Raw genomic sequence first — 18,989 nt, 5'->3', positions numbered from 1 at the left:
CCTTCGTCAGGGATGCTCTGTGCTGTCAATCTGGACTTTTCTCAAATCCTCATCCATCTTTCAATCAATGTACTATATCCTGGTCACGGTCTATTCATCTACACAGAGTATGTGCATTTAGAAGGCAAACAAGCCCTTTGGTGCTAAACTATTTAGCCTGAATATCCATTTGCTCTCGCAGCGTGACATTTGTTTAATGAAGTTTCCGCCCCTTATATCCCTTTTAACTATAACCCCAAACGACGAGTTTGTAAATCTACCTGCGTGGTACTCTGCATAGTGGCGTGATAATGGATATCCATCAAATTTTTTGTGTACGTTTTTTTACATGTTCTCTAATTCTTATTTTCATTGCACGCTTAGTTCTACCTACATATATTTTACTTTACTCCTTTAGTGTTACAGGTAATATGATTTTCAATCTTATATACATGTAGGTTATCTCCCATTTCGAACGTCAGATTTTTTATTTGCTGTTTCACTAACTTACAATTACAGCACATTTTACAGGGGAAGAAACCTTTCTTGATCTTATCTATATAGCTAAATTCTTTTTTCTGAGAGGGTTTTATAGAGGGGTCTATTAGCTAGATTTTGTGCTTTTCTAAATGTGAAAATGGGACACACAGGGATTCTATCTCCTATTAACTTATCTTGTCTTAAAATGTCCCAATGACGTCTCACAATCCTCCTAATGGCCCCTTCTCCTTCACTGTATTTTGTTATTATGGCTTAATCTGGATGTCCTTTTCTCTTTCTTCACCATTTATTTCTATTGCTGTTTCTCTTTTTGTTTTTATTGTTATTTTCTCATTCAGTAGCAGTTCATTACGATCCAGTTATTTTACTTGTTCTATAATGGGTTCTAGATTGTTTGTTTATTTTGTACCCTTTTGCCATAAATTTTTTATTTAATTCAGCAGTTTCTTTTTCAAAATGTTCAATGCTACTGCAATTCCTATGAGATCTGATGTGCAAGGGATGTTTGTGAGCCAAATGGATAAGTGGCAGCTGTCAAGAGGTATAAAACTGTTACTATCAGTGGGCTTATGATATATTTTGGTTTGTATTTGGCCATTTTCAATAAAAATGGTTAAATCAAAAAAATGTATTTGTTGCCGACTCCAATTGGGTGTAAAATGCAATTAAAACTCATTTTTATTTATTTCATTAAAAAATTGATCCAATAGGGGTTCTCCTCCCCTCCAAATAAAAACAATGTCGTCTATAAATCTTTTCCAGAAGACCAGATTCGCACCCAAGCACCCCCTGTGCGTATATGGTAAGGTCCTCCCACCTACCCATATACAGGTTTGCGAAACTCAGTGCGAATCTGGTCCCCACTGCGGTCCCCACGTCTGCAAATAAAATCCATTCTCATATTTAAAATAATTATGGGTAAGAATAAAAGTAATACACTCCCCTATGAAGTCTACCTATTCCTCAGGAAGTATTCTGTTGCTTCTCTTCCTTTCGTGTTCTCAATTATAGTATACAATGAGGTAACGTCCAAGGTGCCTATGATGTAGTCATCTTGCCATTCTATCTCCTTTAATAGCTGTAAGATGTGCTTTGTGTCTTTTAAATAGGCTGGGAGTTTCTGTACGCTTTTCTGCAACAGGACATCAACGTATCTAGATAGATTTGAAGTCAAACCTTCAATCCCTGAGATTATGGGTCTTCCTGGAGGATTAATCTGACACTTATGAATTTTGGGTAGGTAGTAAAACATTGGCACCCTCAGATTTTGATTATTTATGTATGTTAATTCATCCATAGATAGGATACCCTTTGATTTACCTTTTTTGTTAATATATTTAATTTCTTTTTGTATGAATCAGTAGGATTTTTTATAGGTTGTTTTATCCATAAGTAGTCTTATTGATTCTTTGTGGTAAGCTTCCTGGTCCAAAATAACAATCCCCCCCCACTTTATCTGCCCTTCTTATAACGATGTTATTATTCATCTGTGGCGTTCTAATTCCTTTTTTCTCCTCATTGGACAAATTCTGTGGGCCTTTTTTCTTTCTTGGATTAATTTTGCGTAAATTCCGTAATACTAGAGTTTAAAAAGTTTTAAAGGCATCTGAGTATTCTCCTAGGGGGTTAAACTGGGATTTAGATTTTAGTTCAGTGTATGAAGCCACATGATGCTTTTATTTGTTCTTTATTATCCATATCGATCTCATCTGTCTTACCCTTTTTTTAAAAATATTTCTTTAGAGCTAGATTCCGCAGGAATTTTTTTATGCCTTTAAAACCATCAAAGGGGCAAAATGCAGATGTTGGAGCGAACTAAACCTTTTTCTAGTAGTTCTACTTCACCCTTTTTTATATTTACTCAGGTTGTAGATACCTTGTCCCTTTGTATTTTTCTTATTATTTTTCTTTGTTAAACCCTTTCCCCTCCTTCCTCTCTGTGTTTTTTTTCTTGAGGGATTTGCTTGGAAAAAATCCTTCCTCACAGTTTTTCTTTTCGTGTTTGTTTTGGTAATGGGTTGCTTTAAATCTGTTTTTAGCGATTTTCCTTCTAGACTAGTCCTTTTTTGTACAATAGTGCTATAAGGCCTCATGCACATGGCCGTTGTTTGGGTCCGCATCCGAGCCGCCGTTTTTGCGGCTCGGGTGCGGACCCATTAACTTCAATGGGGCCGCTAAAGATGCGGACAGCACTCCGTGTGCTGTCCGCATCCGTTGCACCGTTCCGTGGCCCCGCAAAAAAATATAGCATGTCCTATTCTTGTCCGTTTTGCGGACAAGAATAGGCATGTCTACAATGGGCCACCCGTTCCGTTACGCAAATTGTGGAAGGCACACGGACGGCTTCCGTTTTTTGCGGATCCGCGGTTGGCGGACCGCAAAAAATGGCACGGTCGTGTGCATGTAGCCTAACTCATATGTTTTGTCTCGTTATTATTATTTGAAGGGTTAGTATGATCTTCTTTATTTGTTTCTTGCTTATTCTTGTTTAAGTTTAGCTTTTCGCTATTGTTGTCATCTTCATTAATTGAGTCAAGAACTTCATATCTATTTTTAGTGATTATGGAGCCATTTTCTCTATTTTTATTATTTATCTGAATCAGTGGTGACAATGGTAGAGGATTAATCTTCCTGATTGTATTCTCATCTACACCCATATCTTCTATGCTAACTTCATACAGTGAGATGTTGCCTATAGAGATAGCCTGTCCTTCACAGTTGGTGACATCTATTGTGTTGTAATGGGATGTATTATCCTCTGATATATCTTCCAAACTATTTTCTCTCATATTATTTATCGTAATTAGATCTCTTTCAAATTCTTGTTTCTTTTTATTCATTATTGCTTCCTCTTTTATTTTTATTCTTGTTTTGATCGATTTTGAAATCTTAATAATATCAGGGTGGTCCTTAAGAAAAGAAGGCATTTGACAACACCAACCCCTCTCCATCTGCCACTCAGTTAGATACATAACTTGACTATAAGCATTTGGGTGTATATAGCTAGAATATTCCACCATTAAATAGCAATCTAATCCCTTAACCTGCGCGGGTATTATATTCACGATTTGTAGACATCCCAAAATTAATTACTGATTTTCCATTTTTGCGTTTTCGTTTTTCACTTCCTGCCATTCACATACAGGTATGTTTGTTTTTTGATGGACAATTAGTATTTTCTAATGGCATCATTTAATATTGCATACAATGTAGTGGAAACTGAAAAAAAATCCAAATAGGGTAGAACTGGGAAGAAACACAATTTGACCATAGTTTTATGGATTTTGTTTTTATGGCATTCTCTATGCGGTAAAATTGACCGTTACATTCATTTCTCAGGTCGGTACGATTACAACGATAACATATTTGTATAGTTTTTCCTGTTTTAATACTTTATAACTTTTTTAGAAAATATTTATTTATTTACGTCTTTTTTGTGATGCCATTTGCAGTGTGTGTGACTTTTTTATCCATTTGTATACAAATTTTTGGGAATGTGATGTATTGGCCATTTCAATTTTTTTTTCGGTATGCCATTTGTCGCATGGGATAAACATTTTAATAGTACAGGTGTTTTTAGAAGCAACAATGCCTATAATGTTTTTTTTTATTGAACTTTTTACATTTTTTTATATATTAAAACTAGGTGATTATAAACTGCAATCGCTAAATTGCCAATTGTATTCTGTGATGGATATTTATCCATCACAGAGCACACCATTCCAAGGTACATGTACAGTGGAGTATGTCAAGGGGTTAAAGGCTATGGACACCTTTGGGGTAATTTTTTATATTATTGCATTCTACATATTACGGGATAAATTTTTTTTATTTTCAATTGGTTGTTATTTAAAAAAATATTTTAGCCACCTTCCCAGTATAAAAGTGTAATCTGTGTATTTGCAGAGCAGCAGGTTATGTGTTTACACTGAATCCCTTATCTGTGATTTCCTGATGCTCATAAACAATTTAACCCATATTCTTATCAATGTGATAAGAACTGAGCTGCACTGAGTATTTATGAGCTGTCAAGAGTTCAAAAAACAGGGCTACAGACTAAAAAGTCAGCTCTGCTGAATGATGGTTAAATAGAAACTGACAGTCTGCAGATGCACTCTCAATTAACCCTGTAGTACACGGAAGAGGGTATGCAACTGAGCAAGTAAGGCAGCCAAGTCTTAAGGCCTGTTTAAAAAGCTAAAGATTAGAGGCAGAGCTTGCTAAGAGCTTATTTGATTACCCTCTTCCCAGAATTCCAGAGGAGCATTGTCTGGCCTATAGAGCTCCTCACACTGTGACTAGATGCTCTCCATAGGCAGATATACAGTAGTATCCCCTGTAGTACAAGAACTGCTGGAAATTTTTAACACAATAAAAAATGATTTGTAGCCCAAAATGAGTAGAATTCAATAATTAAAAAAATTGCCCCTAAACGTGTCGATCACCTTAAAAGGCACCTTTGGGGAAATTTTTTTATGATTGCATTTTACTCACTTCGGGCTAAAAATTATTTTCTCAATGGGTCTTTATTAAGAATATTGAGACTTTCTATCACAAAGGGATAACAGTTTTTATAGCTGTGCGCATCCTACTTTTACTTTCACTTTACGCTGGTCATCTAATAACCCTTATCTCTAAATTAATAAGAGGTCATAAACACTTATTTAAGTTTTCTTATCAGTAAGATAAGGATTGAGCTTTGATATGTGTTTATAGGGTCTGAGAGCAGAGATAAGGAGCCCGCCAGCTCCCTGTATGATGGAGCAGAGAGAAAATTCTAAGCCTGCTAGTAGAGCATCTCAGCTCTGTACAGAGAAAAGGACTCCATATTTTTTAATAAAGACCAAATAAAAAAAATGATTTTTAGCTCATAATGAGTACAATGCAACTATAAAAAAAAATACTACAGCGATACCAAATACATAGAATTTTTTTTTACGTTTTACTACTTTTGTTCAATAAAATCCCTTTTATAAAAGGAAGAAAATCTTTTAGCATTGCCGCTTCCCAAGACCCATAACTTTTTTATTTTACGGAGTTATGTGAGGGCGTGATTTCTGCGGGACAACTTGTTGTTTTTATTGGTATCATTCTGGGGTGAATTACGCTTTTTGATCGCTTGTTATTATGTTTTTTCAGTGGCAACTAAGAATAAATTACCAATTCTGTCATTTTTTTATTACTTTTGTTACTCAATGGCAATCACTGTAGGGGATGATTTACATGATATTTGAGTAGTGTAGTGTGGGTCGTAGATGCGGTGATACCAAAAATATAGGGAATTTTTTTATTTAATACATTTTTTTACCACTTAATAGTCCCACAAAGGGACTATAACAAACAATATTCTGATAGCTTTTAAAATACAATGCACCATCACTATAATGCATTACATTTTATTGTCAGTGCTATACTGACACTGACCAGCAGGCTGCGCCAGAGAGGCACAGCCTGTTAGAAAGCACTCAAAGCTGGCTTGGGGCACTATAACAGGCCCCAGCCAGCCTTTACACACAACGGCACCCCGCAAATGCGATCACTTTGTTACCGCTTACATGCAGCGGGTACCATTGCCTGCGGCATGTAAGGCATTAAACAGCCCGGATCGGCACTCCTATGAATGGGCCACCATGAAAAGGTGGCCGCCCAGCCGAAGGCTCCGTAGTGGTTAAACCTCTTGGATACTGAGTTTTCAAATGGATAATCGAATAGGCCTCCTGATGTAGTACTTTCCGGCGCCAGTCACCACCTCTCTCCTTTTTTAGAACCTAAAGGATGCAAGACTGCCATTTTGGCATGTCACAGAATGTTTGGCAGCCCCTGATGACTTTGTATGTAACAAAATAGATATTTTAGATATAGGTATATTCTGCAATACAAGTTTTAATTTTTCTTATAGTGCACCCCACACATTCCAAGTTGCACTCCATGACATAAATCATGTTTGCTTTACAAAGGGTATGTCCGATAATGTCTTAATTAGTGTTGAGCGAATCACAGTCAAACTGAACTGGACTTTGATCCGAATTTCAGAAACAATTCGATTTTCCACAAAGTCGAATTTCCTCGTGGTAAAAAAAATACATACTCACCTAAACCATTTGTTCGCGGAGAGGCTGTTGTGGCCATCCTGATTGAATAAATACCATGACATGTTATGTCACTACATTAGCGTGCTGATCATCAGTTACAGTCAGGTCCATAAATATTGGGACACCAACACAATTCTAACATTTATGGCTCTATACACCACCACAATGGATTTGAAATAAAATGAACAAGATGTGCTTTAACTGCAAACTGTCAGCTTTAATTTGAAGGTATTTACATCCAAATCAGGTGAACGGTGTAGGAATTACAACAGTTTGCCTATGTGCCTCCCACTTGTTAAGGGACCAAAAGTAATGGGACAATTGGCTTCTCAGCTGTTCCATGGCCAGGTGTGTGTTATTCCCTCATTATCCCAATTACAATGAGCAGATAAAAGGTCCAAAGTTCATTTCAAGTGTGCTATTTGCATTTGGAATCTGTTGCTGTCAACTCTCAAGATGAGGTCCAAAGAGCTGTCACTATCAGTGAAGACAGCCATCATTAGGCTGAAAAAACAAAACAAACCCATCAGAAAGATAGCAAAAACATTAGGCGTGGCCAAAACAACTGTTTGGAACATTCTTAAAAAGAAGGAACGCACCAGTGAATTCAGCAACACCAAAAGACCCGGAAGACCACGGAAAACAACTGTGGTGGATGACCGAAGGATTCTTTCCCTGGTGAAGAAAATACCCTTTACAACAGTTGACCAGATCAAGAACACTCTACAGGAGGTGGGTGTATGTGTGTCAAAGTCAACAATCAAGAGAAGACTTCACCAGAGTGAATACAGAGGGTTCACCACAAGATGTAAACCATTGGTGAGCCTCAAAAACACGAAGGCCAGATTAGAGTTTGCCAAACGACATCTAAAAAAGCCTTCACAGTTCTGGAACAAGATCCTATGGACAGATGAGACCAAGATCAATTTGTACCAGAGTGATGGGAAGAGAAGAGTATGGAGAAGGAAAGGAACTGCTCATGATCCTAAGCATACCACCTCATCAGTGAAGCATGGTGGTGGTAGTGTCATGGCGTGGGCATGTATGGCTGCCAATGGAACTGGTTCTCTTGTATTTATTGATGATGTGACTGCTGACAAAAGCAGCAGGATGAATTCTGAAGTGTTTTGGGCAATATTTTCTGCTCATATTCAGCCAAATTACAGTGCAGATGGACAATGACCCAAAGCATACTGCAAAAGCAACCAAAGAGTTTTTTAAGGGAAAGAAGTGGAATGTTATGCAATGGCCAAGTCAATCACCTGACCTGAATCCGATTGAGCATGCATTTCATTTGCTGAAGACAAAACTGAAGAGAAATGCCCCAAGAACAAGCAGGAACTGAAGACAGTTGCAGTAGAAGCCTGGCAGAGCATCACTAGGGATGAAACCCAGCATATGTTGATGTCTATGCGTTTCAGACTTCAGGCTGTAATTGACTGCAAATGATTTGCAACCAAGTATTAAAAAGTCAAAGTTTAATTTATGATTATTATTCTGTCCCATTACTTTTGGTCCCTTAACAAGTGGGAGACACATATGCAAACTGTTGTAATTCCTACACCGTTCACCTGATTTGGATGTAAATACCCTCAAATTAAAGCTGACAGTCTGCAGTTAAAGCACATCTTGTTCGTTTCATTTCAAATCCACTGTGGTGGTGTATAGAGCCAAAAATGTTAGAATTGTTTCGATGTCCCAATATTTATGGACCTGGCTGTATTATGTCACCGCGCCCAGCCAGCATGATAACGTCATCACGTCACCGCGCATATTTCAAGCGGTTTCTTCAATCAAGATGGCCGCAACGGCCTCTCCGCGAGCAAATGGATAAGGTGAGTATGTTTTTTTTAACCCCTGAAAGGCCTTAATTTTAATGTCAGATGCTGCGATCAATGATGAACACGGCATCTGAGAGGCTCAATGATGGGAGGCGAAGCAATCATAATCAAATTTTGATAACCGCTCATCTCTAGTCATAGAAAATCAAAAACAAATATAATCTCCCTTATTAAAATATACCTTTTAATTAGACTATTAAAAAATATCAGAAAAAAACCCTCAATACTTAAATAAGTCTCAGTCTTGTCATATGAAACGCCAACTACATAAGGTTAGGGTTATAGATATACAGTAGGTTCCAGATGTATGGCATCAGTATACTAGTCAAACTTGGTGCCTTATAAAGGAATATCCCTTATAACTCCACTGCCCCTTTCGGGGTAGGTGCTCTGCCTGTAGGCAGTGAGAGAGTAAGGGGCACAATAGGGATATACATGTTATTCCCAAGTGTACCTGGATCTGGAGTCGAAATTGGAATTTTTTAAAGATAAAGCATTGTGAATATACAGGACATCCAGTATTCAATTCACTCACCATACCTTGTGTCAACAAACCGTGAGTAAAGAAGGACATATTTTGTCCCACCTCTCGATATACTGTATATACACTCACCTAAAGAATTATTAGGAACACCTGTTCTATTTCTCATTAATGCAATTATCTAGTCAACCAATCACATGGCAGTTACTTCAATGCATTTAGGGGTGTGGTCCTGGTCAAGACAATCTCCTGAACTCCAAACTAAATGTCAGAATGGGAAAGAAAGGTGATTTAAGCAATTTTGAGCGTGGCATGGTTGTTGGTGCCAGACGGGCCGGTCTAAGTATTTCACAATCTGCTCAGTTACTGGGATTTTCACGCACAACCATTTCTAGGGTTTACAAAGAATGGTGTGAAAAGGGAAAAACATCCAGTATGCGGCAGTCCTGTGGGCAAACATGCCTTGTGGATGCTAGAGGTCAGAGGAGAATGGGCCGACTGATTCAAGCTGATAGAAGAGCAACGTTGACTGAAATAACCACTCGCTACAACCGAGGTATGCAGCAAAGCATGTGTGAAGCCACAACACGCACAACCTTGAGGCGGATGGGCTACAACAGCAGAAGACCCTCATCTCCACTACAAATAGGAAAAAGAGGCTACAATTTGCACGAGCTCACCAAAATTGGACAGTTGAAGACTGGAAAAATGTTGCCTGGTCTGATGAGTCTTTATTTCTGTTGAGACATTCAAATTGTAGAGTCCGAATTTGGCGTAAACAGAATGAGAACATGTATCCATCCTCTGATGGCTACTTCCAGCAGGATAATGCACCATGTCACAAAGCTTGAATCATTTCAAATTGGTTTCTTGAACATGACAATGAGTTCACTGTACTAAAATGGCCCCCACAGTCACCAGATCTCAACCCAATAGAGCATCTTTGGGATGTGGTGGAACGGGAGCTTCGTGCCCTGGATGTGCATCCCTCAAATCTCCATCAACTGCAAGATGCTATCCTATCAATATGGGCCAACATTTCTAAAGAATGCTATCAGCACCTTGTTGAATCAATGCCACGTAAAATTAAGGCAGTTCTGAAGGCAAAAGGGAGTCCAACACCGTATTAGTATGGTGTTCCTAATAATTCTTTAGGTGAGTGTATATCCTGTTACTATATCCCAGCTACAGCAACTGTCAATGGAGGAGATCTTATACTAAGGAATTTTATTACCATATTTCCATTAGTTACCTCTCTGGGTATCTTATTATCCCCTGAAGAACCAGTGAAAGTACTGGGGAAATGCAGAGTTGGGACTATTGTCGTTTACAGATTAGTTCATCTTTACCTGTGCGGATGTTTTTTTCTACTTTGGGACAGTTTTTTTGTTTACATTAAAAAAATCTTCTTCAGTTTTTTATCTATTTGGACTGATTTATTTTTTATGTATCTTTTTCATCTGGGATTAACATTCTGCTTTTAGGGTAAGGGCAGGGAGTGTTAGGGTTTAGCCACCGATAGGTGGGGTCGCCCCCTTCGGGGCGGGTGCTCTGCCTGTAGGCAGGGAGAGATTAAGGGGCACAATAGGGATATACATGTTATTCCCAAGTGTACCTGGATCTGGAGTCAAAATTGGAATTTTTGAAAGATAAAGCATTGTGAATATACAGGACATCCAGTATTCAATTTACTCACCATACCGTGTGTCAACAAACCGTGAGTAAAGAAGGACATATTTTGTCCCACCTCTCGATATATATATCTATAACCCTAACCTTATGTAGTTGGTGTTTCATATGACAAAACTGAGACTTATTTAAGTATTGAGGGTTTTTTCTGATATTTTTTAATGGTCGAATTAAAAGGTATATTTTAATAAAGTTATGAGATTATGTTTGTTTTTGGTTTTCTGTGACACTCCTTTTGATTATCTAATATGAGTTTAGTCATCTCTAATCATAACAAAGTTAGTTGTTACTGGGAACAAAAACTGTTCTCCTACTGGCATATTGACAGACATTATCTAATGGAGGAACATTTAGTAAATCCTGTATATTGAAGCCAATGATCCGTTAGTTTGTCCTTTTTAGAAGTAAACAGGCTGGGTTTTCCTAAGGTTTGATGTCTCTTCGCTATAAGCTTGCACCCTTTGTTCAGTACTTCCACAAGGATACTGGGCAATGGATTTACAAAAAGTTTCAAAGGGTTCTCCTTAAAAGTATGTTGTCCGAGAAAAGATCTGTGCTTGCCCTTTTCCACAGTTTAAGGATTAACACATACGTTCTGGATCTTGGGTGAGTTATGAACTGTATATTATTGCCTTCCCTCTGAATATTAGTGCTGTTGAGTCCAATGTTTTGGATGAACAGAAGGGTTTTTCCTAACTCAGATAGCTAAAGTATATCCAAATAATCACTCTCTATTCACTTCTATAGGCTCAACAGAAACAACTGAGAGAGCAAGCAACCACATGTGGGTCTCAGCAAGCAAACACATGTGGGTCTCAGTGGTGGGACCCACAGCTATCTGACATTAGATGACCATTTAAAGACCCTTTCAAGTTGAAACAAATCAAAGAAAATGTTCAGAATTGTGTTATTTGAAAATGTGTACCATCCATGAGTGGATTACAGATAAATGCAGATCGAAATATTTACAGGCTGCAAAAAATAAAAATAAAAATCATGTAGTGAAGCGGGTGTTTTGTTAATGCAAAAGGAGAAAATGAGAACAAATCTTTCCACTGTACACAATTTCATAAATGCAATAAAAGCTGGATAATAGACCAGAGATATAAGCGTTCAATGGGTAATTTTAGATGAGTTTGTTTCCCCCTTTGCCCTTTTTAAAGCTCCAAACAATTACTATTCATTCTAGTCTTGGTGACACAGAGAGAATAATATATGCTCAGTGATCATTGACTACAGAGGAGCCCATTTTATAATCAATACGATGGCAGGGTTTGTATAGATAATTATATCAATTTGTATGCAGAATCAACAATAGTTTTCAGAAAGGACTTATAAAATAGAAAAATAAAAAGTAAAGACACAAAACACATAGCACACCTGTTATGGATGTGCTATACTTACCCATTTTACATTTGGTCCTAAGACCATTGGTTGCCTACTCTTGGCGTGCACTTATTTATTTTTTGTGTGTGGTCTTATTTGGTAAAAATTAACTTTTATTTACTTAAATTTAATAAATATTAACAACTAGTAACTAGCCTACTTAAATTCTAATTTTAAAACTATCACCAGTGGGCCTGAGGGTGCTGCATTAGCTATATTAGTCTGCTGACAGCCGTTTGGCAATGGCAGCTTTAACTGTTTTCAGATGGCTGTTTGCCTCATTGTATACTGAATTAGATATCTGTGTCCACTGATTTGCAACAGTTGTTGCACATTGTCAGCAGGCTGTACAATATTAGTGCTAATATGCACTGTATAATAACGTCGATAGTAATGCAGGTGCTGTTATAGCTGCCTACTGCCTATCCTATTAATGAGCTTCGTTCGGTGGCGTTCAATTTGCAGCACAGTATCTCACTGTGCTGTGCTGGCGGCGCAGTCACTTGCTAGGCTATATTCTGCTATTTATCAGCTGACACCTTCATGATAGGCCCTCTGTGGTCTAAAATCTTAAGCGCTGCCTCCCGACATGTTTCGCCATAGAAATGGCGTCTTCAGGGGATCGGGCAGTGTGTAGGGAGAGTGGCGTTGCCGGGTATATTTAAAAACTCCCACCGGTATGACGCGGTACTGTTTGAGCAATAGCCTTGCTCCTTACTTGTCCTTATTCCTGTTTTTTCTATCGAGATCTTTGATAGGTTATTAGTATCGCCCGGCTCTGACGTCAGTGCTCGCGCGATTTTCGCTCCATTCTCGCTCATGTCTCCATACTTGGAGCTTTGCAGCTCCGATCTGCTGACTCGTCTGCCTACATTAGGATTAGTCGCCGATCTTCTGGTATAGTTGGAATATATGGGATCAGCTGGACAGGGTGCCGCGCATGCCTCTATACTTAGAGATTTTTGACTGCTACATCTCCTATTATTCTGCGCATGTCTATATACTTAGATGTTTTTGCATAGTCCCTTTTCCTGCTTTTCTTTCTATTGGCAATTTTCTCAATGTGTAGGTGATTATCTACTACTTTTAGTTCCTTTTATTAGAAATATGATATATTCGTACCTACTCTCTGTTGATATTGATTTGATTTAACACTGATAATTTGCCAGAAGAATCTAACTTGATTTCATTTGCATAATTAAGTTGGATGTTGTTGGTTATGTAATTATTATTTACATAATTTTTCATATGCAAATATTTATCTTGGGTTATATTAATTTTTCTCTCCTGTTTCTCCTACAGGCTCGGTCGACATCATCTAGATCTTTTTAGAAGGTAATATACCCATTATACTTACCTATTCTCATTTGCACTTTAGCCAGTAAACAGATTTGTGGTAAGTATATGTTATTAACAGTAGGTCCAGACGATAACTCCGCAGATTGTGTTACACTGTCCTCAATGGTTTCCCCAAGACATATGAGCTGAAACATATTAAATTACATTTCTTAACTTTCTCACTGACATGCACAACATCTACCATTTCATGTCGTTCCATACAGAGAATACAAATAGTTCCCGATCTTTACTCCAAAGAGTCGTGTGCCTTGTACTGATAAGCCTACAAGGCTAATCAGAGGCCTTATACATTGTTGGCCAGGGGCAAGAAGGGGCAATTTGCATGTCTCCATCCATTATACTCACGGAGATGACAGAATTAAAGTCCTTCACATTTTCACTGGGGTCCTGTCAATGACATACAGTATCACAAACATAACCTTTTTTGTCCCTTTCTTCATTTTCTGTGTTTTGAGCCATATGCAAATGAACTGAATAGAGCCTAATGGGAGGTCCCCAAGGTTAATGGTTTCCAGGGACTTCCAGCTACATCAAGCCTTGTTCCTCTCCACCACATCTTCTTTCTATCACCTTCAGCTGGCTGCGTGAGCAAGCCCCTAAAGGAAATACCATTCTGGTGCACTGCTGGACTCGTTTCGCCCCTGCACAGTCAGTACCCTGCATAGCACAAACTTGTTACACATGTGCAATGAACCCAATGAAGTTACAGCCCAAAAAGGTGTACTGACTATGTCGGCACGAGGTGAGCCCAGAAGTGGGCCTGGCCACGATTTCATCAAAGGGTTTGCTGACATAGAAAGTGGACGGAAGTAGAAAGAAGAGGAGGAGTGGGAAATTGGTATAAGGGATTTATAAATGTGCCCCTTTGTGTTTCAGTTCCTCACCATAGTAGATACTAGTTTTCTGGGAGTGAATAAGAAGACTCTTTACACTTACAGGCTGAAACTCCTGCTCTCAAATGGGGAGTGGAGAGACCTGTATGCAGTCTAGGCCAGGGGTGTCAATTGGCCAAGCTCTTGATGTTTTGCCCAGGTCCCTGAACATTGCGTCTGCCAGACACTCAACTGTATTGGTGTCCTAAAAACAGCGATACAGCTGAATAATGCAGCGGGTCACAGGAGCCATTGGCTTTGTGCCACGCCATAAATCAGTTGCATAGGCTACAGACCCTTAGAAACCTACTAGAGGATGCATGAACGGTACAGGCTGTGTGATGACATCATCGCTATACTACAGTGGGGCATTATAACTACAGGCGCACTATAAGTAATGGGGCATTATAGGGGAGAATAATAACTACAGCGGCACTACAGGAGCATTATAACTACTGGGTGACCACTATAACTACTGGGTGACCACAGGAGGGCCTTATAACTACTGGGGCACTACAAGGGAGTATTATATATACTCACCACTATAGGGAGCATTATAACTGCTGGGGCACTACACGGGCATTAAAACCGACATACTATAGGAGGACATCATAATTATTGGGGCATTACAGGGAGTAAATTATGACTACTGGGGCTCTATAGGGGGACATTTTAACTGGGGCAATACAAGGAAGCCTTATTAACACTGGGGGCACTACAGGGTGTCTTATTACTACTGTACAATATCTTTAGGGAAAGGCGTGGCACTCTAGTCTTCTATGTGATAGGGTGCAGGTTGTCTTGACCTCCCACCCAGACAGAATGAAGTAAATATGACAATCGCACTCCAATTTCAATGCAGAAAAGTAGTTCTTTAATTAGAATAGGCAACTTCACAATACGGTGTGACGTTTCGGTCAAAACATGACCTTTATCAAACTCAGGTTGTCAGGTGGAGAGACGGATAGTGAGCAGGAAAGATAGGTGGTAAACTTCACCCCAGGAAATACAGAAAACATACAGATATGTTTTGTGCAATAACGGAAAGGAAGAGGACTTAAATCAGCAAGGAAAAAACCTCAGATACGGATCAGTGAAAAACGGACCGCAAAACAACAAGGGTCGTGTGCATGAGCTCTTAGGTGGTGTTTTTTGTATGTCTTACTAGTTTTCAAAAAAGCATGCTGTAGCATTTGGCGGTTGTTGTTTTTTTCCTGGCATTTTGCCAACACCACCTCAACAGGGAAAAAAATATGTCAAAATGATCACACTATTGGTAAGACACATTATGTGCAAAAAAAAAAAACACAACAAATGCCACAAAGGCTGCAGCAAAAAAAATTGTTAAAGGGGTTTTCCGGGTTCAGAGCTGAACCCGGACATACCTTCATTTTCACCCCAGCAGCCCCCCTGACAGGAACATTGGAGCAGTTCATGCTCCGATGCTCTCCTTTGCCCTGCGCTAAATCCATTTTTTGGAGATCCGGTGACATCACCGGCACTGAAGGGCAGGATTTAGCACTGCCTTAGCCAGTAAAACGGCTAGGGCAGTGCTAAAAGCCTGCCCATCAGAGCCGGTGAAGTCACCGAACACACTGAAGTGTGTTATTGAAAAGAAAAGAGACCTTGCCCATGAGATGCTCCGATGCTAGCCTCAGGGGGGTCTGCCTGGGTGAAAATAAGGGTATGTCCGGGTTCAGCTCTGAACCCAGACAACCCCTTTGAGCTGTTCAGCCTCTCTGTTCTCCTGCACTGTTATAGGAGCCGAAGAACAGAAAGGACGGATTTGGCACATAATTGAGCCAAACAGAGCCTATGGACCCCATAGACTATGATGGGTCCGTTAGGTTTCCACTCAGTGGAAGCGAAGACAAATGTCTTGCATGCAGGAAACCCCATTATAGTCTATAGGGGCACGTAGGCTCTGTTCGGCTCAGTTATGTGCCAAATCCGTCCTTTCCGTTCTACTGCTCCTGTAACAGAGCAGGAGAACAGAAAGGCTGTACACTGATGTGAACTCAACCTTACATTTCATTTGTGCTTTTTTACTGGTAAAAAAAACACCAGTGCCAAAATCATGTGTGTTGTAACAAACGTATCTGTCTAGACTTCAGCGCCGCGATCCTCAACCTCAGCATGGCCGTGTCGGGAGAGACGAGCTGGTGAGCCACACCCTATGGTGACCCGACAGAATCCTGGTGATGCACAGTGGGCATTTGCTGGGAAGATTAGCAATGGCTGATTATCTAACCTGCTCCATTACTGTGTTGAGTCAATGGACCTATAAGGTTCTGATCCAGGGAATCGACACTCCATTTAAATCCCTTCCTGGCCATATACTATTGACAGTTATAGTCTTTGACTCACTAGCTGTGTTCCTGGTTTCTGCTTCTGTGCTTATTTGGGTTGTTTGTACTTCTGACCCTGGCTTGTCTTCTGACCACTCTCTGTCTCTTGTTTAGTACTGCGTAGTCCGTCTGGTACTGATTTCAGATTGTCTTCTGACCACTCTCAGTCTCTCATTTGGTACTGCACATCCCGTCTGGTTCTGACCCATATTTGTATGACTCTGGTATTGTGTTTGTCTGTCTTTGTTTGTTAGTCTGTCTCTGCACTTAAATTGTGTAGGATATGTCGACCAGTTGCGGTCTAGCTATTTAGGGCTTGTACTGCAAGTAGGTAGGGAAGGCGGGCTGGGTTCTAGCCTTAGGGCTCACTGTCCTTGTCTGTCCCTACCTACAGTCGTAATGTGTAAGGAACCTAAGTACTCTGTTATGATTCAGACCAGGGGCAGTGAGCAAATGTAAATGGAATGTATTGGAAAATAGCCTTAGATCCTAACCCATCTAGTATTTACTACCTAATGACAACCTTCTGGGCAGACATTGTATTGTCCACTTTTATGGTATAAATAATTTTATGACTCACTGATTACCGATTCCTCATGCATGACATGCATTTTTTAGTTAACACACTTGTTGATATTTCCAGTTTATTATTTCATAAATGAACAAATACTGTCATAGTCCGTGTACTCTGCACAGTGATCAAAATCTAGTTACCCAATCTTTTAGATTTAGGTGAACATATCCTTTTACTACCTAGAAAAATGGGCAGAGTATTAAAACGTAACTTTTATTAGGTAATTTGTTAAAAGAAAACTTATATTGTAAGAATCTTTTAACAAATTACCTAATAGTTAAGTTTTAATACTCCACAGATATTCTGAGAAGACTTAAGATTTAAAGACCCCATCTTGTAAAGGGAACATCCTTTAGCATGTATTGTCCATCTTGGCAGCTATCTTAGCTAGTTCCTACTGCGGTCAGAGACATGGTTTTCAATCACAGTTTGCGTGGACTTGCCTGTTTTGTGATAGTTTCCTCCCGATTATCTTAAATCTATCTCCCAGAACAAGGGGTTGTCTCACTGAGATAATTCCTTAGAATATACAATATTAAAACACATGGATGTCTATCCAGGGAGGGTGCCCCTATGCAATGCAATGCTACAGCTTTCCCCAGTGATAACAGCTGATAAGGTGGAGATTCACTTTGATCATTTGACTTTTCAGAATGATCATTGTTCAAACAAATATATTTTCTGAATGTCTACTGTAACTGTCCTTAACAAAAATGAATCTACAAATGCACTTACCTGTTTGGTGATAAGTTGATGTGCTAATTTGTAATTGTTCAACTGATTTGTCCAAACCATTTGCTGGTCCTCATTATTTTCCATTAAGTCAGCAGAAAGAATCAAGCTCTGAGCCAACGTTAAGTATGCTACCGGAGACATAAAACACTTTCCTCGCAACAAGTGGATGATATTCTGTTAAAATAGAAAAAACAGCTTTTGAAATTCAATAGTCGTGTAAATTACGGAGCACGCTTTTTACAAGAACACAGGACTTGCTATATAACATGGTGCTGGGGCTGTTAGTACATCCAGTAATATACTCAAAAACTGTAGATATGGTCCAAGCTAAGTTAAATAAGGTAAATGTAAACAATACTCCAGGTCCAGATGGATTACATCCAAGAGTTCTTAAAGAGCTCAGTTCAGTCATTGTTGTGTCCCTGTTTATAATTTTTAAAGATTCTCTAGGTACTGGTACAGTGCCAAGTGATTGGCGCAAAGCAAATGTGGTGCCCATATTCAAAAAAGGATCTAGGTCCTCCACAAGTGATTATAGACCAGTTAGTTTAACTTCTGTTGTGGGAAAAATGTTTGAAGGACTCTTAAGGGATTATATATAGGAGTATGTGACTGTAAATAATATCATAAGCGATAACCTACATGGGTTTACCAAGGACAGAAGTTTTCAGACTAACCTGATTAGTAGCCTGGACAGAGGGGCGGCTGTGGATGTAGTGTTTTTGGATTTTGCAAAGGCTTTTGATACTGTCTTTCATAGACGTTTAATAGGTAAAATAAGGTCTATAGGCTTGGAAAGTATAGTTTGTAATTGGATTAAAAACTGTCTGAAGGACCGTGTCCAGAGAGTTGTGGTCAATGATTCCTATTCAGAATGGTCCCAGGTTATAAGTGGTGTACCCCAAGGTTCAGTGCTGGGCCCTTTATTATTTAATTTGTTTATTAATGATATTGAGGAGGGGATTATAGCACCATATCTATTTTTGCCGATGACACTAAGCTGTATAGTACTGTGCAGTCTATGGAAAATGTCCATAAAATACAAGCTGACTTGAACATTTTGAGTGATTGGGCATCAACTTGGCAAATGAGGTTCAATGTGGATAAATGTAAAGTTATGCATCTTGGTAGT

The 18,989-nt window shown here is 39.1% G+C and overlaps 1 protein-coding gene across 1 annotated transcript in view; it reads right to left on the bottom strand.

Moving 5' to 3' along the window:
* Positions 1–18,989, bottom strand: part of CFAP54 (cilia and flagella associated protein 54) — a 405,582-nt gene that overhangs the window by 70,243 nt on the left and 316,350 nt on the right. Inside the window, exons 56-57 of the mRNA XM_040408225.1 lie at positions 17,858–18,031; positions 13,327–13,453 (exon numbers count right to left, since the gene is read on the bottom strand). Of these exons, the coding sequence (XP_040264159.1) occupies positions 13,327–13,453; positions 17,858–18,031 (301 nt within the window). The remainder of the gene's footprint in view (positions 1–13,326; positions 13,454–17,857; positions 18,032–18,989) is intronic.

Source organism: Bufo bufo, chromosome 1, assembly GCF_905171765.1.
Source record: "Bufo bufo chromosome 1, aBufBuf1.1, whole genome shotgun sequence".
In the NCBI taxonomy this organism is placed as follows: domain Eukaryota; kingdom Metazoa; phylum Chordata; class Amphibia; order Anura; family Bufonidae; genus Bufo; species Bufo bufo.
This window is presented reverse-complemented; position numbering and strand designations above follow the sequence as displayed.